This window comes from Papaver somniferum, chromosome 2 (assembly GCF_003573695.1).
Source record: "Papaver somniferum cultivar HN1 chromosome 2, ASM357369v1, whole genome shotgun sequence".
Lineage (NCBI taxonomy): Eukaryota > Viridiplantae > Streptophyta > Magnoliopsida > Ranunculales > Papaveraceae > Papaver > Papaver somniferum.
Window position 1 is genome coordinate 191,969,979 of NC_039359.1, and position 21,607 is coordinate 191,991,585.

The window sequence follows — 21,607 nt, forward strand, 5'->3', positions numbered from 1 at the left end:
CAATAAATTTCTATGTGACTTTCAAGATTCATCAATATACTAATCTCACAAATTTTCTAATATTGAATCGTGTACGTGTTCATACTTTTTAGACTGATTATTCCCTAACCTGTATTATCTATAGTTATTGGTGTATCCTACAATTTTTACTTCATTACATAAACAAACAACCAACCAAACAAATCAATCAATCAAATAAATATTTTAATTATTAATAGCTTTTAATGATTAAGATTTATCTCACATACCAACCCAGTTCTAAATTAATCTAGTTCACTAACTGGCATTCACTATTCCTATTGTTTCCCATATAAGATCTAATAGTGAGATCCGATACCAAGTCTGTAGCATCCCCTAAGCTAGAAGCTGACTAATCCAAGAGATTAACTAAATAAAGAGGTTCTAAGAATCTAAAACATGTACTTAAGCATTCAATTAAGAAATGCGGTACAAAACTTAACCCAAAACTAACCCGCTCTGAAACATATATATATATATACAAGAAGTCCTCTCAAATAATACATATACAATAGTCATTTGGTTTACAAATAAAATATGTAATATAATAAACATAATAGAAGTTAACCAACTAACGAAAACAACCCTTGAAGCTTCCGCTGCGCAACTCTGATCCGTCTCTGAAATTGAAAGTGGGAATGGGTGAGCACATCATCCCTAAAGGGGTGCCTAGTAGGAATAACATTTAACTTTCAAGTAATCATGGCAAGATTTGGAAAACAATAATGTTTTCCCAAAACATTAAAAATTGACCAAGTCACTGAGATAAACAAACATGTATATGGACAAACTCCTTCTTCAAACAATGTATAATATTCGTGATAACCACACTCATTAGCTATTGATATCATCAAGACCATGATGACCCACTCTAAGCAATAAAAGCTGAATTCATGTAGATATAAATGTGAAGGAGCGTATCTTATATACCACAAGTGGAAATTCGTATTTCCCATAAAAATTCATATGACAACAACACATTACAAGTCCTTTCCAAACCATGGAAAGATTAACATAAACAACAGAATTATCGTAATGCAATTTAAACAAAGCATGGAATGCACAACTAGACAATGCATGAATTTGATAAACATAAACTTTTTAAAAAGAAAACATCAATGGTTACAAGAGAGTCAAAAGTATTCCCACCTCTTTTAATGACAAGCCACGCCTACCTCGAGATCCACAATCCACTGGTTCATCCTTTGGATCGACCGTTGTTAATATGGACTAACTGTTAATCACACAAGAATTCTAAGAAGCTATCCAAAATGGCTCATACAAGAATCATACAAGTCTATATAATTTCTCTAAGCCCATTTATGGTTCTACACTTCTTCATTATCCATCTCTTGCATATCTAAAGGTTTAACTAATCCAATTAGATTGATTCTATAGTCCATAGTTAAGTCTTAAGAATATATATACAACTTTGTAGAAGAAGCCAAAGGCTAATTCAGACCATAAGAGGTCCAAAAACATCTAATTAAGAAAACTACCATAAGCCCAAGTCCACTAAAATCAACTAACAGTCATTAACGGTCAAGGGTCAACTAACAATCAACGTCAGGTCAAAGTCCAGGGTCAGTGGTCAAATAAGTCAAACAGGAATCGGTCAATGATCCGACTCATCTCAATATAAGGAAACTCAGTGAGTTAACTCAGTCAGATTGACAGAGTCAGAAGTACTAGGCCAAATCAGAAACAGTGAGATAATCTGACTGGGATGACTCATAGGTCTAAATACAAGAACATAAGTTTATAACATCTTCCTTCCTACTTCAATTCTACCAAGATAACACAATATCAATTCATTCATTTAAAAGAAACTTTATAACTTATTCTCAAATAAAAATTCCGCTTACCAGCAATTGCAGCTTTAAGCTTTTCACTAAGGCCACTGCTAACAACATTTCAATCAACTTCTTCTCAAACATCCCCCAAGTACACTCAAGTTCCAATAACTATAACACTACTAACTTCTAGTCTACACTTCAGTTGCGACAGCAAACAACACTGCATATCCATTACCTCTTGCAGTTCAACACACCTTCCAGTCTTGGAAAACAAGAACTTCCCTACGACTACATAACACCATCTCAACCTAATTCTACCAGAACTTCAAACCACTATCATTTATATCTCACCTGCACAATTCATTCTCCAAAATTCACCTTCAAACTCCACAATTGAACCAACCTATGATCTATCTCAAACCAGATCACTCCAACACCACCAACTGTGCAGCATCACTAGAACCACAAGTTGTACTCCACAACTTCAGCAGATCACTCATATCCCCTGCAACTTCAACATACTATTATAACTCTGCAACACTAAGAAGTTCTAATTCCGTTCACTTCACAACACCACAGTTACTCAATTCCATTACACATTCATCTCATAACTGATTCATATATCTACAACTCAGCAACAACCAACACACCCCTGTAACAAACTCAATTCCATTTCCATTTCACATGCACAATAAACTTCCAGCTATCCCTGCACTTGTGTATACTAACACTAACACTTCCACATATGTGCAATAACACCAGCAACGCAAACATAATCTCTACTTCAGATTACTACATCTTCTCATCATACTCACAGTTTCATTCTATAAGTATCTCAACCTCAATTTCATTACATCTCCAATAACAACTCATAACTCAAAACTTCATTAATGAAAGTAGATAACATTACAAAGTTAGCTGAAAAGAACAATTACCTCTAAATGATTATTCACAAGCAACTGAAATCAGGTTCTTCATCTTAAACTAGTCTTGATTTTGCAATTCATCTCAAGAACAACTACAACTCTTCAATTCAGTTAATTCAACATCAAAACGCACCCATCATCACCATCGGTTCTCAATTAATCCAATTCAAATCCCAAATCTTCCATAAAAGAGATCCAAACCTTAACTGCCAGTTTCAAGCTAATATTCAACCTCAATCTCCAATTCAGATAAAACCCATCTCTAATCTTACTTCTCAATCTTCAATTCCCAATTCATCAGTTCATCATAAACCCAAATTCCTAAACAATCTTCTGAGAAACCCTAATTACCTTTTATTGATTCTTCAGCAGAACTGCTTCATCTCTTCAATTAACACCAACCCTTATTCTTCTTCATCACCAATCACTCAGAACCATCGTTAATTACTCAATTATTCTATGTCTTGAACCCAAACTCAAATCCTAACTATCTGGTTTCTATACAGATCGTCATCTCCTCTTCTTCTCATAACCAATCAACATGAATAGTATCACCAACACTCAACTTTTAATGTTTCCTCTAATTTCTGATCTCACCATCTCAAAACTTCCCACAGAATCGCCTGACGCACGAACAGAAGAAGAAGAAGAAAGAGAAAGAAGAAAAGAAAATGAGAGTTTATCTGTTCGATTTGGTCAGATAAGAATGATAAAGGTACCCACTCAAATTTTAAGGGAATCCAGGTCGGTTACTGCAAAATACTATTTTGCCCTTCAAATAAAAATGATGATATCTTCTTCATCCAATATCCGATTGACACGTTCGAGTAGTCCATTCCGTGTAACTTCCCGAGATCTATCCAGCGATACCAATTTCGTATCTAGATCGTTGTTAGATAAATTTCTATTAATTAACGTTCGTGTTAAACTAATCGAGTTATTCTCGGCTAATACGTCTCTTGACTAGTCTAATAGTGTTGACAAGCTGGCGGGTCTTTACATGCTGTCTCTCTCTCTCGAATAGAAGAGAAAAGGAGGGGATGAAGAGATAAGGTGAAGGAGTTATGTATCTATGATAACGAGGTGGGAAATTGAGGGACCCGCCCAAGAAAAGTATCACTGATTCAACTAAGTCCAGCGGTCACGGTGTGGGTTGATGACTCGGGGATATGATTGTAATTAAAAAAATTGTAGAACGACCGTTATTAATGCTCTATTTTGTGCTCCGAAAATTTATTATATGTATGACCGTCTTGACTGGTCCACGGTCCATTGGCCGACATTGAGGGTCACGGTTGTGGGTCAAGAAAAGCCTATTCTCCACTAGTTTCCCTTTGCTAAACCGATTGTTCAAAAACAACCGCTTAATTTGATAAGACCAAAATAAAGATAAACTCCATTTTTCTCATCAGGTTCTAATTATCCATAAACTTAGACCTTTCAATTTTAAACAAGACAAGTACTAGGTTAGTTAACTAGCATTCCTTGTTTAGGCAATCGATTAGACTTGAATAACCGAAACCTCACTTTGATAAGACAAACTAAGATCAGAATTAACTTAGTTTCTTATCCGGAATCGAATTGGACTAAACAACTCATCCCGTACACAAATTATTTCGTTAAGCCATAAATAATTCATACAAACCAAAATAAATCAACTTGCATAATTATTCACCTCAACCGGAAGAAATTGAAACAACATAGACATTAAAAGCACCGCAATTGCATCATAATTTTTTAAGCCTAAGCAATTGATACCATACAAAGGCAAGATAACAATAGTTTTTCTTAACGGGAACCAATTGAATCACACAGACATCAATTGTACCGAAATTTTGTAAGCCTAAACAATTGATATCACACAATAAAGCAAGATAACAATAGTTTTTATTAACCGGAACCAATTGAAACACACATCCACACACACATCATGACATAAATATCAATTAAACCGAAATTTTGTTAAGCAAAAGCAACAAATATATATAATATAAACTCGGGCTTTTCTTAAACAGGAAAACAATTAACTAACAAGATTGTTACCTCATATTTCGCATCCACTTCTCCAATATGATAGCATCTTCGTCCAGGGAGAATTGATATCGAAATATCACCACGTTGTCATCCTTATGCATAAACAAAAGAATAATAACACACCTCAATCTTTACCAGAGAAAGGTTGAAAACCGGTTTTAACAATTGCAAGCAAAAGTTGAAAACCATCGAAACACATATTCTTTTATGCTAAAACAAAATCGATTCAACATATTGTGACTTTTTCACATATTGTTTCTATCAGAACCCCTCATGATACTTTGATAAATCCTACCTACTAGGGCTAGAACTTAATCCCGCTAAATCAAAAAGTCAACCAAACCATAAGGGTTCACAATATATGAGATTGAATATTAAGGTAGTAAAACCGAAATCAAACATCCCATAAATCAATTTGAAATACACCATAAATATTCAACATAAAATCAACTATTGAAATTACCTAACTCTTTTAGGAAAATTAATTACGAAACCGATGCAAAAAGAATGAGGTCATTCCGAGTTCGGACGAAGAAGTTATGTGCAAAACAGTTTTTATACTTCTTCGTAAGGGGACCTCTTACTAGGATAGGTTCCCTCACCATGACATGGTACTAGGATCGGTTCCCTCACTATGATAGGGTACTAGTATCGGTTCCCAAGAGTTACTTGTGACAGATCACAACACTAAACTGTTTTCGACATAACTTTTGCATACGATGTCCGAATTCAGTGATTTTTTGCTCGTTTTAACCGTAAAAACAAGAGCTACACATATATAATCAGTAGATATCAACATCATAAACTCAAATTACCGTTTATTTCAAAACCCAAAAATAGATAGAGAAAGTATGAGTATAGAAGAAAAGAAATCTCCTAAAGATGTTAATTGGTCATATAAAAATCTAGAGATCATGTGCCTCATCACCTTTAAAAATTGAGCAACAAGGTGAGTATGCACATTCTAACACAACTAGGTTGTGTGGAGTTGATCCTTGTCTTGTTCGTCACGAGTGACTAAGACGGAATCATCATTCTTGACCTCTTGTTTGGTTTGTTTTCTCTTGTTCCATCTCTTGTTTTTATTCTTTGACTTGTGATGTAGAGTGTCATTATCACAACCTTTACTAGTACAAGAGATTTCAGACATAATGTCTTTCTTTAGCCTTTCAAGAAGGCTCTTGTAATTATTGTCACCAACAATTAACAGCTGAGAGTCATTCTTGTGACTAACTTTTGGTCCCTTCTTGGCTATGGAGGACTTAGGGACCCATTTCACTTTCTTACTTAACTACAATAATATAGTAATTGGTAGGAAAGAGTTCGTATCCACAGAGAGGCTTTTGTTGTTATGTAATTTTCAGTTTCTAAGATAACCAAGGGGGATTTTTGTTTTAGCAAATAAAATAAAATAAAGTAAAGTAAAACAAATAGTTGGAATAATCAATAAGGAGAAGATATTGTTCCCGGGATAGTATCATTCACAAACATGTTTTTTCATCAATGACTAGAATTGATATTTTAATCTCTCATCTATTAAAATCCCTAGGATACCTTGATCGCAATAATATCCCGCTAATTACCTAATTTCATCACAACCACATTAAAATATGCATATGGGAATTCTTACTAGAAAGTAACCCAAAGTGTAAAAGCACAATTAAGTTTAATTCCCTAAAAGCTTTAAGATTTATGGAATAAGACTAATCAAAGCAATCAAACGTGTAAAAGCACTAACTCGGTTTAACCAAGGTTATGATTCATATGTGACTAGTAGGATATATCGCTACAAGCACTACCCACAATTATGCTACTTAAAATCAGGGACAAACAACTTTTTCGTATTGAAAACTCTAATATAGCTTTAGAGATAAATGCAAATCGGATTGATTCCGGACTCAACCAGTCAAACAATCAAATCCTATAACAATATAGACCATGAATCATAAACAATAAAATATTGAGACAAAACTAATCCATAGATTCAAATAACATATTTGAGAAATCAACTTTTATCCCATAACCAATAATTGTATTTAGTTACTCATAATAATGGAGTTCATCATAATCATAATCAATAAAATAAAGAAGATGAAAACAAACGAAAGAAAACCCTAGAAGAAGTTCTCTCCAAAGATCCAAGTAGAAAATAATACGTGATACCCAAAGTTGTAGAAGCCTCTCTCCTTTTGTAGCTTTCTTGTGTCCAAAACTAGGTCATATTCTCAAAAGTCCATTTGATAGAAGTTCTCCAAGCCCATGTGTGGGAATAACCCATGTATAAATTGTACCCAAAAGTTATCACCGGAGGTCCCACAAGGAAGCCGGAAGTTGGCCTCAAAGTTGCCGGAAAGTAGCTCAGGAGACCGGCAAAGTCCATCGGTCACCGGTCATAGTCAGTCAACTCGGTCAAAGCTCAGCTGAGTCAGGATGAATCATCGAGTTAACTCAGTGATGTCAGCTACATTTAGTCAGACCTGAGACAGAAGCTAACTCAGCTGAGTAGGCTAGGTTGCCAGGCCAAATCCATTTTGCCACGGCCTACTCCTGGGTTGCACCATCATGGTGCAACACTACTCAAACCCGTACATGATGGATGGTCATTCTTCGCAGCCAGAGTTTCAAACACAACACCAGCACAACCCTTACTCAATTATTTCTTCCAACTTCTGCACAACTGCAAATGCATAACACCTGGGGTTTCCACCCTATTGCAGCATCACCACTGCTTCAGCCACCACATCCCTGGCAATACATACTCAGCTCCATTCCCTGCAATGCCGCAAATCTGCACAACCTTTCCATCTACATATCAACACCCTGCAATTCAGTTCATTTCCATTTCCACACCAGTGCAACTAGTTTGTAGTTCAGTTCACCGTAAACTCATTAACACCAACCATGCTTTATCTACAACAGCACAAATTCCTTCTTTGCAATTTCACTATCCCCACATACTTCAGCTTCAATTATAATACACTGCCTGCTTCTTCTTGCACCTCCTTTCAACACCACTAACAGCTGCCATTTCAGTTCCTGCAAATTCAGACTCAAACAAACCCTTTAATTCTACATTGTTCACTGGCACAGAATCACTTTTAACTGCACAACCAATATCTTCCTTGTACATCATGTAATAACACCAGCCTTGAAATCAAAATCCTACTGTAATCTATTGCGACAACAATAGCTAACATTCATGAACAAGATCAGCAGCTCAAACTCAACCATAACCTGTAATTGCATCCATTCTCATATCTCAGTCATTCCATTTCAACCACCACCTGCAGTCTCGCATATAACCAGCACCATCTTAGCAGCACCATTTCTTCCATTGCTTCGCCAGCTGCAACCATCACATTTACCTGAGCTCCATATTCTCTCCTCAGAAACCATCAAGTTCTCAGCAACTAGCACTAGCAGCTTCTTGTTATCTTGACTTACAACCACAATTACTCTACTAAGTTTCTTTACAGACTCTCCAAATCTTCAATTTCATCTTTCCTGTAACTTTCATACACAACACCAATAGCATCAGCATCTCAGCCAACACCATATCTGCATTTCAATCCCTGCCATCTTCCATTGCGTATACTCTCAGCCAGTGCACAACTGTAGCTTCTGACCTGCAACAAATGTCTCAGCTCAAGAATGAGCTCTAACCCTTCTTGTTCATATGCGTCAACTCCTGGTCCTCATACTCGATCCACTAACATTAAAACCATGTATTCATCCATTGCAATAATCCATCTGCTTATGCAGCATCTACACTCCATTTACCACCGGTACTATTCCACCTCAAACTGCAGCTCAACTCTTGCCAGTTCAGCTCAACACCAGCTCACATCACCATCATATTCTGCACATCATATCTGCTTCAATGCCTTTGAGTTCCAGAATTCCATCTCCAGCTACATCAGAAACCCATTTCTTCACCCTGTTCAGCATTGAAACCCATTTTCTCACTGTAATTTCACAGAATCTAAAACAAACCCATCTCAACTCCATAAACCATTGGCAATCACCCTCAACAGCACATACCACCTGAATTTGGTTGTTTCTCGTCACCATCTTCTTCTTCCTTGATTCTAAATCTCAAATTCAGAAACCCTTTGAACAACCACAAACCCTAAATTCGTCACAAATATCAATAGCGAGCAAAAATTAACAAATTCCTTCTATCCTTCATATCCAGTATCGATTCGGCTGAAAACTCATCTTCCTTGTTCACTTGAATTCAAATTCAACCACAACGAATCTGTAATTCTTATTGATTTTTCATCAATTCCATTACTATCTGCAGTTCACAATCAAACCCAAAATAAAGATAAGACAACCCATATCTGTGAAGCTCTCCTCTTTATACTGCACAAAGTCCCAGATACGTCTTCTTCAAACACCGCAGCTCAAAATCCTCCTCTCTGTAGTGATGCCTCCATTGTTCCGACCGAGAAAGAAAACTAAAACTAATGAGAGAAATGAATTTTCTCTGATTTTTAGGTCTTGTGTTGGAATGGCAGTGGATACAGCCACCCCAGAAGAGTAGATAAGGGGAACCCAGATGACTCTAGGCACCCAAATAATTGATACGAGCCGCCATAGAATGATGACTCCTTTTCTCCATTGTGCTTCCCATGGCACTTGCCTATGCAACGACGATAATGTCCTCCTTGCTCCAAATGAACGCTCTTTTTCTTCTCTTGAATTCTTCCACCAACAACGGTCATTCCTTACTTCTCAGATTTACTTTTTCTCTCTAATTTCTCTTCATCACTAAAGCTGTCATGCTTTTCAGACAAAATTCGCATCACTAAAGCTGGCATGCTTTTCAGACAGAAATTAAGAAATATAAGCAAATAATGAGAAATAGTTCGTCTCCAACAACAGTTGCACTTGAAATGACACTTTTTTCATGTTTCTTCTTCTTTTGTTCCAAATGACTCCAAAGTACCTAAATACTCAAAATCAAACATAAGATACATAATTTACAAGAAAACTAAGCAAACAACGCATAAACAATAGATAAATATTAAGGTGTTTTAGACACCAATCAGCTACACAAAATTACACTAACTTCGTATAGTTGAGACCAAGTAAATAACCCTATAGTTCACCTAGTTCCTTTTGTATTCTCACGCCTCCAACTTATAAATAAGTCACGTACTTGGAACAATTCCTTTGGTTCGTATTCCAAACAGTAAAGAAACAATAAATCTGTTTGGTATCAACTCTATTCAACCAAGTGATATGAGTCGGACAAAGGCTCTTCCGTTTATCTCAACATAAACTCCTTCGTCAGGTCCTTAGATCTATGTTATATTCAATCACCCAAAGTTAATCGTTTATGATTAAGCCAACAACATCTTTAATCCGAAGAATCGTGTTGATGCCGATCTACTCAATTAATCAATCCAATCTACCACAAGGATAAACCGATTATTAATTGGATCCTCTTTTACCGAAACAAGTATTGTGCATACCAAAGATTATAAAACCCAAGTCAGATCTTCAATATCTTCTTTGTCTTCAAATCTTCTTAAATATTCAATAAAAACATGCACACAATCACTTGAATCTCTTGTAATCAATAACGCACAGAACGGAGTCTGTTAAAAATGGATTATCACAAGATCGTCTTTAGAACTAACAACAGTCTAAAGATCCCTGTCGAAACTCTGAACTAATTTGAGTGAATCTTATATCAGAAGAGAAGATTCTCAAGAATAAACAAACTAGGTGCAATCAGATTTCAACCACCGTTAGTCAATCAAATCAATCGAAAACAAAAGATAAACCGCAATTATTTAGTTTCCCACCAACTGTATTCATTAAAGCACAGATTCGGTTTTCATAACTCCTGGAAATGCTCTGTCCAAAAATAACGATCGAAATCTCTCGGAAAATCTAATTAGTAAATGCACATTACTAATTCTGTAATTTCCCCTACAAAATGAAATTAATAACCTTAATTAAAAGATTCTTAACTTACTTATGTTTCGATCCTGGGATTCTCTTCCCTTAGCTGTTAAGGAATATCTTTGAATAATTAAAGAAATAAACATTCACAACACGTGTTTAAAGTTTGTCGACATCTTTACTTTGTAAGTTCTCTTTCACACTTACAACCTTGAAACCGATTTGCCACACTTCCAAACAAGTTTAGAATTGGTTCATCTGACTTTCAAGAACTATGTCATTGATCAAACCAATATTTAATCACAATCATAGGTTTAAGCTTCTACCAAAAAAAGTTTTTCTTCTACCTCCATGTGAGTACTGTGCATAGTCACACTAGCTTTCCAAAAATTCGGTTGACTAGGTACTAGGATCGGTTCCCCACATATATATGGTATCTCACTTATATGTGTTGCACATGTCCATAAGATCGGTTCCCCTTTTCCTAAAAACGTGTTGCGCATGTCCATAGGATCGGTTCCCCTTTCTGCTATAAACCTCGCTGCACCCCGTACAAGGATCGGTTCCCTTTGATGTATTTCACCCCTTACAAGGATCTGTTCCCATTTCCTTTTAATTGGTCAGACATACAAAATCCGATCATACCACAGGTGATTACTTAAATCGGTTTTACTAATAAAAGTTATACCAATACATAAGTCAGGCCTTTGTGAATAGTTCTACCAAGAACACAACAAGTTGTGAGTGGTTATACTCTATCACACATATTGGTTGTTCATAAGATATGCAATGAATAACAAAACCAATAACACCTGGCAATTTCCTTTTCGGTCCACAAACAAGTTTATGAACTTACTGCCTTAGAACACAAGTAAACATTGTTCCCTAGGATGAAATACTCACCTCATACCGATACATAATCACAATAACATTCAAATGATTATGGCGATGTCTTATCTACAAAGTTTAATGGTTAAGCAATAAATCTCGTATTGTATTCCTTAATACTATGTCTATCTAGTGTTCAAATATGCTTCGTAGTTATGTTTTCAATATGCACGACTTGAAAGATACGTTAGGGAATGAAACAGTTCAAGTCAAATATCACTAACCTCAAGTGGAAGGTGATTGTTGTCGTTGTAGCTCCTTGCTTCTTCACATCTTCAAGACTTCGCAATACTTGTAATGTCTCATATCCTAATAATTTCAAGCTAACCTATACGAAGTTGAATCTAGTACATAATCAAGCGACTCTTAACATGAGTTTTTATTCACTAAAATATGACAACCAAACTTGACATACCAATGCTTGGTGGGTTCAACCGAGCAATGCTCTAACAATCTCCCCCTTTGTCAATTTTAGTGATAAAATTACATTGCTTCACCTGCAAAATCCACTGCATTACATTGCTTCACCTGTAATTCCATTTACACCAAGTCAAACACCACTTCCCTTTCAGCTCAGCCGTAACGTCTTTTGGTTCATCCTTGCATAATCTCAGGCATACATTTAATCAGCTTCATTCACTTGTTCTCTGCTCTCAAGCCAACCTCCTGTAAGTCGGGTTCAACACCACAAGAACCATCAATACTATTGCCAGACCAATGCCATTCCATATCAACAGCTACAACTACATATGCATCTTATCTACTTATAGTTGCAGCTGTAGCTCACCAGTTTGGACCACCTACATCTTCTCAAGCATCGGTTCCAGCCCATTCTACATTTCAGCTCACAGTTCCCATGACTAGCAAAACATTCATTTCTTTATTCAAGCCATTCCTGCACCTCAGTGGCACTGATTTTGTCTTCTCCTGCCTATCTCACAGCTGCGAAATCATCCAGCTCTAGCCTTCTCAGCATCACTACATCCTGCCAATCCCTGGCAGCAGCATCAACATCCACTTCCATTAACATCTCAGTAGTTGAGCCATTTCTTCTCAGCTGCAACATCAACAGCATAACCCCAGATTTCTTTGTTCATTACCACAACAGCAGTATCAACCTCAAACCCATATCAATCCTATCCCCAATTTCATCGTTCTTCATCTCTTGATTTCAAATCTCAATTTGTACATCAGTGAACTCCAATTTGTTCTGGTTCTTCATAACTTCCACCAGAGAATCAAACCTATCTCGAGTTTCATCTCAATTACCACCATATCTTCTCTGTGAATTCAATTTTACCAAACCCTAACCTGAGAACCTATAACATCACAAATTTTGTCACCATTTGATCTACCACAGCAAACCCATCTCAGATTCAATTCTTTCTCCCTTGTACGCAGTTGAACAAACCCTAAATCCATTTCAATAAGTTCGAACCCTAAATTTCTCCTCTTCTTTGTGTTCTTTTCTTGAGCATCATCAGGAACAATTAAACAATTTAAACCCTCACTTTTCTGCTTCAATTTCTCAATCAATTTCTAAATCTCTCCCTCTGAATTTCCTGTGCCGCATTCCTAGTTCCTCTCTTTTCTCAATTTCAGACAAAAGTAAATGAAAAGAGAAATTCTGATTTTTAGGTTTTGTGTTGGAATGGAAGTGGATATAGCCACCCATGAATAGCAAATAAGGTGTACCCAGTCGACTTAAGGCATCCTAAGAGTTGGTACGAGCGACCAAAGAATGACATCTCATTTTCCTCCATTGTGCTCCAATAGCACTTGTACGTGAGAAATGATGCTTTTGCTCTTCTTCGAATTCTTCCACCGACAACAGCCGTCTTTTACTTCTCAAATCCACTTCTTCTCTTCAATTTCTTTTCATCACTAAAGTTGTCATGCTTTTCAAATAGAGATGAAGAAATAAAAGCAAATAATGAGAAATAATCCGCCTCCAACACTTTTGCCTTGTTTCCTCTTCTTTTGTTCCAAATGACTCCAAAGTACCTAAACACTCAAAAACAAACATAAGATACATAATTTACAAGAAAACATAGCAAATAAAGCATAAAAAATATATAAATATCAAGGTGTTTTAGACACATATCACTCACTAAGCAATCAACATCGGGTAGAAGGACGTCGGGAGAAGATACCACTAGGCTCGGCCCAACATCTCGGGAAAAACATCATTCATCGCCCGAGAAGGATATCAAGGAAGATGTACCACGACTCACACCGTAACTTGAATGTATCATCATGTGTAACTATAAATAAAGAGCCTTGTAAAGAGCTAGGAGGGGGGAAATTCAGTGAGAAATGAGAGAGAACTAAGAGCATTATGGTGAGAGTAGAGAGTTTACTAATGAGATACACCCCTTGTAACTTTGAATCAAGAAATAAGATCATCCTTTTACCCCCATGGACGTAGGTAATCATACTGAACCACGTATATCTTGTGTTCTTGAGCATCTCTTGTTTGTTGGCTTCAATATGTGTGTGTTTATGATTTTTTGGATGTAGAAGTAGGATTTTCCACATCTACATTCTGGCGCCGACTAAGGGGACCGTGTAACATCTTTAGATACCTTGCATAAAAGCCGTTAAAGAGATATTCCAAAGCTCCTAAATCATCTCTTGATGTTAGTCGATGCTAATTGAAAGACTCTTGTGGTTAAGCATATAAGTTGGTAGATGAATCCTTAGAAATCAACCTTTATCTTAAACTCGAGTTTTTTACAACTGTTTATTGAACCTTTACTGAACTCACTGAGTTTGAATCTCTGTTGAGTCGAGTAGCTTTAGTAATAGCTCGATTGAAATCGAGTCTGTGTCTTCTTGTTTCGTTTCTTTTAAAAAAAATCTCTTTATCTTGCATTTAAACTTGCAGTGTTTACTCCTTCTATTAGTCGGGAAACTAGCGATTTGTTGTTTTCTTTTTATTTCGAGAAACGTGTTCCTTACATCGAACTCTTTGACATATTTACAAGCAAAACCCCGGATTTGAGATATAGTTGATTATATTAATGTTTCCTTAAATGGATGAGACGAGCTGTTAGCAAGATTCAAAAGCTCCCAAAACATCATCTTTGATGTTGGTAGTAGATAAAGTGAAACTTCATCTCGTAGGACATTTCTTGTCGTATGATAATTAAACACGATGGAAGCAATGGTAAAACCGACTCAAAATCATTGAGTAAGGGTTACCAAAACCACGGCTAGAGAGGGTATGATGAGCACTCTGGTGACGATCTCATCCTAGTCCCATAATAAGAGCCGCATAGTACTGTTAGAAGGCCAAAAGAACCCCAAGGTAAAATATCCTTACGGAGTTCCGAGGAAAAAGTTGAGAAACCCCGTTTTGCAACCTGCGTAGTTGGGACACCGGCAAAACGATTGACGGAAGTTACCACTACAAACCCTGGCCAAGAGAGAAACTTTCCGATCAAGTATACAGACGATTAATGATTTCTGGCACGAGGAATGTAAGGACAAATGATGATTAATGCATGGGAAAAGTACCAAAAGCGAAGTAACAAAACACCTTTTCAAAAATTGTCCTCATAGTCAAAACCGTCTAATTTGCTGAGCTCGACGTGTCAAAGTAAAATGGAATCGTACTTGGCTGGATTTTTCCTTTCCTGAGTGTCAGAAATTTTGTACTTCATTCTTAAACATTTTCGAAAACAGACCAAAGTGAGGTGTTGTGTGTTTTGCTGACGTAGGTAGGGATGGGCGAGCCGAAGGATACAAACCATACCCGAGCCGATGGCAAGCACTTAAGGGACAGGCAGGATCCTGAGGAATCGGACGGTAGCAGGAACTAGCACGCAAGAAGGAATGACAGATTCACGACAGCCGAATAGTCGACAACACCAGCCGGAAGAATCCCGAGCACATGGCGGAGGAATGGACACTGTCAATGAGGAAGTCGATCTGGGCCGAGACGATGATCTTCCTCCAAGAAGATTGCACATCAACCCGAGACAAATGAGACCAGAGGATATGGTAGATGGAATGACCGCGTCAGACACAAAGGACGATGAGGAGACGTATATGATGCGAGAGGATCGTAGGCGAGATCGACAACGCGCAGAGTACCAGTATGCTCTGGATCAAGAAGAAGAAAGGCTCAGGCGAGTGCATTTGGGACGAGACAACACATCCCGAGACGTACCCCCTGTTATACCTCCAACAGCGCCACCAGCAGCACCACCAGCTGCACCGCCTACCACAGCAGGAAATCATGTGAATGAACACTCCAGCCATGAGAGCACCAATCCGACATTGATGGCAATTCTAGAAAATCAGAAAGGAAAGACGACATAATGAGGGAACTGCAAAGAAGAAACCTAGCACTAGAGCACGAGAACTATCAACTTCAAAACCAGAGGTCTAGGTCGCGAGGATCATCGAGCCAAGGAGCGTCCATCAATCATACCCGATAAAGGCTCACCAGAACTCTATCACTCGGTCAAGGACGAGCACCCGACCCCAACCGTGCGAGGAATGGATATGGTCCTCCTGAGAATTCCTCGACCGATGAAGAAGTGCAAAATGATGGACCCGATGCCGCGACAGTGGCTAATATCGAACAACTTGAGCAGATGGTTAAGAAATTAGCAGGAGATGGGGAGGACGCTAAGTTGGCAGAGGTGATTAATGAAGCACAGAAAACTCCATTCACCCAAGACCTAGAGTGAACACCCTTTCCTCTGAAATGTACACTTCCTACCTTCCCCTCCGGATTCGACGGTATGGGCGATGCAGGAGAACACATCAAGATGTATAGCATGTCGTTGTTACAATGGGAGAACTATGATGTGGTCATGTGTAAGTTTTTTCCTGCAAGCCTGAAAGGCGAAACAAAGAACTGGTTATATACCTTACCCGACGAGTCCATAGGAAATTACGGAGCCTTAGTGGAAACTTTTCTTGAAACCTATATGCATAACAGTATCGCTCGGTCGAGGATAAATAAGCTATTCACGCTGGCACGAAGGTTCAGGGAGACCTTAAGATCTTTGACGGACAGATGGAGAAAACTGTGCACCGGTATCGGGAAGGTGTCCGTCGACCAACAGATCTCCGAGTTCGAAAATTCTCTAGGGAAATCTGATCCCATCTGGATAAGCATGTATACTGAGAAGCCACGGACATTGAAGGAAATGAGAAAGATGCAGGAACATTACATTGCGTTGGAGGAAATACAAGAAGGAGCACAAGATAGATGAGTCAAAGAAGCCAGTACAACAACCGGGGGACTCCTCAAGAGGACTCAAAGCGATCAGAAAAAAAGGCCGATGGTGCCACAACAAGGCTCGGACAAGAAGGAACGGGTCGAGAAATGAAAAAGGCCTCGTCATGAGCCGAGAACTTACACACCCCTAAACGCGCCGTTAGAAGAAATCTTTAAGGAAGTAGAAAAGAGAAATGACATTAGGTACCCGAAGACTAGAGGAATCCGGTTTGACAAGACAAGGAACCACCCCGAGTTTTTCCATTACCATCAGTACCGAGGCCACTCGACCAACAATTATCGGGAGGTGAAAGATATCGTTCAACACCTAATTAGGGATGGCTACTTGCGACACTTTGTTAAACAAACAACATCGGCACCAACCATACCCGACGCTCCTATACACCAAGTAAGGATCGATCGTGGAACTCAGTTCACCTGCAATACTATCTCATACTCTGCAACACAAAGGTTCGATTTAGGAATCGGTATTACATCAAGAATCCACAAGAGGGATCGGGCTGGGAAGGAGATCTTCAGCGTAGCAAAAAATTTATCTATGGAGGCCTGGATGATGCAGCCGATCACCTTCTCCACTAAACACGTCCCGATGAATGGACAAGCACATGGAGATCCACTAGTAATCAACTTACTCATAGAAGAGTGGGGAGTCAAAAGAATACTGATGGACATCGGGATTTCAGTAGAGGTCCTCTTCTACGACACGTTCAAAAGAATGGAGCTATATGATAAAATTTTAATTCCTTCAACTTATCAGATTTATGGCTTCAATGGGACAGTTTCCGTACCAAAGGGGGAAGTCACTCTCAGAGTCTCTAATGGGGAGGGATACTTGGACATGCTTACCACCTTCTGCATTGTGGACGTAGTATCGCCTTATGAGGCAATCCTCGGAAGGCCCTGGATCGCAGGCATCAAAGGGGTGGCATCGGCTTACCACCAAAGGTTAAGGTTCCCTTCTTACAAGGGAGTCGTGGAAGTACTAGGTGATCCTCAGGCCGCACTACAGTGCATGCAGTTAGATATCCAGCAAAACAAGGAGTGACGATCAAGACAGCGCCGAGAAAAGAACAAAGCTAAGGAAATCAAAGCAGGGGAAGAACTGGAGAAAGTAATCTCACAAGTGATCACGACCTATGAAGCAGGCGAGAAGGATATCTTATAGCAATCAAAGGATGCGACACAAATCGCAGAACCAAATCCCAACTTCTCGGCCCTAGAGTCTACCCGACAGATCAACTTAGGAACCGAGGAAGAACCAAAGCTAGTCAGAATCGGAACCTTGCTATCGGACGAACAGACAGAGCAACTGATAACCCTATTATGGGAACACATGGACGTGTTCTCCTAGGAGATACACTACATGGATGGAATTGACTCGGAGGTGTGCTCACATCACCTAAGGATAGATCCCAATTTCAAGCCAATCCGACAAAAGATGCGTCGAACTGCATCCGAGCTACAAGCAGCGGTAGAGGCCGAGTTGAAAAAATTACAGGTGGATGGAATCATTCGAAAGGACCAATACCCGCAATGGATATCTAACATGGTGATAGTCCCTAAAAGGAATGGAGGAGTCAGGATCTGCATCGACTTCAGCGATTTAAATAAGGCTTTCCCAAACGACAATTTTTCTCTTCCCGACATCGACCATCTAGTAGAGTCCATAGTGGGATACAAGGCGATAACACTGATGGACGGGTACTCGGGATACAATCAAATCCCTCTGGCTCCCGAGGATCAGGAGCATACATCTTTCTTCACACCTAGAGGGCTATATTATTACACTAAAATGCCGTTCGGATTGAGAAACGCTGGCGCCACTTATCAAAGATTGGTGGAGGACATGTTTGAGGATAAAATGCACAACACCATCGAAGTCTACGTGGATGATATGCTAGTAAAGAGCAAGGAGGCATCCAACTACATTGATGACCTTCGGGAAATCTTTCAAACTATGAGAAGATATAAAATGCGAGTAAACCCAGCTAAGTGCACTTTTTGGGTCACATCGAGTAAATTCCCGGGATACATAATCACTGATAAAGGTATAGAAGCCGATCCAGATAAGATTAGGTCTGTCTTAGAAATGCCATCTCCGGTAACAATAAAAGATGTGCAACGGTTAAGCGGAAACTTGGCAGCGTTAGGGCGATTTATTTCACGGTCGTCGGACAAATGTAAAGACTTCTTTGGGACACTAAGAAAATGAGAAAAATTCAAATGGAGCGAGGAGTGTGAGGGAGCATTCCAAAATATTAAGCAATATCTCGCGAGTCTGCCTGTATTACAAAGGCCCGATCCCAATGAGGTGCTTACCCTATATCTTGGGGCGACTGGTTATGCCATAAGCACAGTTTTAGTCAGAAACGTTGGAGGGGACGAAAAACCTGTGTACTTCATAAGCAAGACCATGAACCCTGCAGAGAAGAACTACACCAAAATTGAGCAACTGATACTAGCTTTAATGTTTGCAACGCAAAACTTACGCACGTATTTCCAAACTCATAAGATCCGAGTACTTACGAAATCTTATATAGAGTCAGTTCTCGACAGCGCAGCAAGGTCGGGACGGATTTCTAAATGGAGTGCTCAGATTAAACAATTCGATATCTTCTATGAGATGAGGACAACAGTAAAAGCGGAAGCAGTGGCCGACTTTTTGGCGGATTTTCCTCTAGACGATGAAGAGAAAATTGAAGATATCCCAGGTATGGAAGAAGATCGAGAAGATCCATCCGACCTACTGGAAACATGTAACCCGACACGATGGGAAGTATTTGTATATGGGTCGTCCAACAAAGACGGATCGGGCCTAGGGCTAGTCTTCACTACACCAAAGGGGAAGAAGATGGCTCACTCATTCAGGCTTCAATTTAAGGCGACAAAAAATGTCACTGAATATGAGGCTGTAATACATGCCTTGCGACTAATAGTAGAAATAGGGATCCACGATGTGATATTAACTAGCGACTCTCAGTTATTCATTAGACAGATCATCGGGCAATATGCCATACATGACCCAGTATTACAGAAGTATTGGGAGCTCGCCCAATTTTATATCATCCAGATACCAAACATCAAGTTCCGACACATCTGCAGAAAAGATAATTGTCATTCGGACGCACTGGCATACATCGCATCAATGCTAACATACTCGAGTGTCGAAGGCATCAGAGTCATGAGAATCTTGATGCCATCTCTACCTGAGACAGTGGACATTAAATCGTATGTAGATGTAACCACGAACGATAAATATGAAGCTGACGATTGACGCAAACCCATCCACCAGTATTTGGAAATGGGAGAATTACCCAAGGGACGACCCGAGATCAACAAAATTAAAAGCAAAGACGCAACATACGAATTACGATACAACGTCTTATATAGAAAATCCTACTTGGGGCCGCTATTGAGGTGTTTAAGCAAAGAGGAAGGGAACTCGATCTTGAATGATCTGCATTATGGCGTCGCGGGCAATCACAGCTCGGGCCGAAGTCGGGCAGCCTGAGCCAAGACTACGGGATACTTTTGTCCCTACATGAACGACGACGCAAAACATATGGCGTTAATTTGCGACGAGTGCCAAAATTTTGGCAAGAAGATACACACACCTACAGACCTTAAACTCAGCAATTATCCATTGGCCTTTCGCCAAGTGAGGGATCGATAAAGTGGGACCATTGCATGTCTAGTCGGGACAAAGAAAGTATTTGATCGTGGATACTGATTATTTCACCAAGTGTGTGGAAGCTGCACCACTAAGGCACATTGGGAACAAGGATGTTTTTCGTTTCATTTGGGAACACATCATCTGTCGTTTCGGCGTGCCGGCAGCAATCATCACGGACAATGGAAAACAACTACAAGGCAAGAACATCGACCTACTATTCAACACCTATAACATTCAAAAGAGCAAGGCAACGCCCATTTACCCATAAAGTAATGGGCAAGACGAGATCACGAACAAAATAATAGTAGACAACCTAAAAAACAAGTTGGATGGGGAGTATACGACGAATTGTGCGAGGAGCTCTATAATGTTCTATGGGCCTACAAAACTACCCGAAGGGAAGCAACCGACTTGTCTCCCTTTATGTTAACATATGGAACCGAGGCCATCCTTCCTACTGAAGCGATGATACCTACCACAAGGACTGAGGCATGGAGACGGAATATTTCGGCAGATCTAATTCTGGCCAAGCTCGATGACTTGGAAGAAACTAGAGAAATGGTTATCCAAAAAATGGAAAACTACCAAAGGCGACTACAGCGTGAATACAAAAAACGAGTCCGACCTAGGGAGTTCCATCCAGGACAGTTAGTATTAAAGGAACTACCCAGTTATGAACGTGACAAAAAAGGAGGAAAGTTTGCGGCAAGATGGGGTGGACCATACACTATAGTGGAGAAAGTGGGAGAAGGATCATATAAGATATTGAAACCGAATGGAACACCAGAACCTCGGCCTTGGAACGCTTGACACTTGAAGTTATATCACCCATGAGAGGTGTACGAGCAGGTATGATACTCTGTCATCTATTTCCTTAAAAATCCATGTGGGGTAGGGAATATGACAATTGCGTCTAATGGTCATTTGTACTCGGGGGGACGACAGTGTGCAAGTGCCGAGGTGACTTAAACTCGAATGGACATTCGTACTCGGAGCGATGGCAGTGTTCAAGTGCCGAGGTGTATTACACTCGACGGGGTATTCGAACTCGGGTCAGTGACAGTGTGTGCAAGTACCGAGGTAGTCTAAGGGTCCTGGT

General features: G+C 39.2%; 1 protein-coding gene and 1 long non-coding RNA gene across 2 annotated transcripts; one reads left to right on the forward strand and one right to left on the reverse strand.

Moving 5' to 3' along the window:
* Positions 1–612: 612 nt before the first annotated feature.
* On the reverse strand, positions 613–3,426 carry LOC113350076. The gene is made up of 3 exons (XR_003360591.1): positions 1,884–3,426; positions 1,168–1,252; positions 613–638 (listed from the first exon to the last, which is right to left on the reverse strand). It is a non-coding gene; the product is annotated as an uncharacterized LOC113350076 (long non-coding RNA).
* A 13,998-nt stretch (positions 3,427–17,424) lies between these two features.
* Positions 17,425–17,880, forward strand: LOC113352531. Its single transcript, XM_026596344.1, has one exon. The coding sequence runs from the start codon at positions 17,425–17,427 to the stop codon at positions 17,878–17,880; it is 456 nt and encodes a 151-aa protein (XP_026452129.1).
* The last annotated feature ends 3,727 nt before the right edge of the window (positions 17,881–21,607 follow it).

Excerpts from the sequence above, each read along its gene's own strand:
- LOC113352531 (XM_026596344.1), top strand. The coding sequence starts at position 17,425 with ATGAATGGACAAGCACATGGAGATCCACTAGTAATCAACTTACTCATA.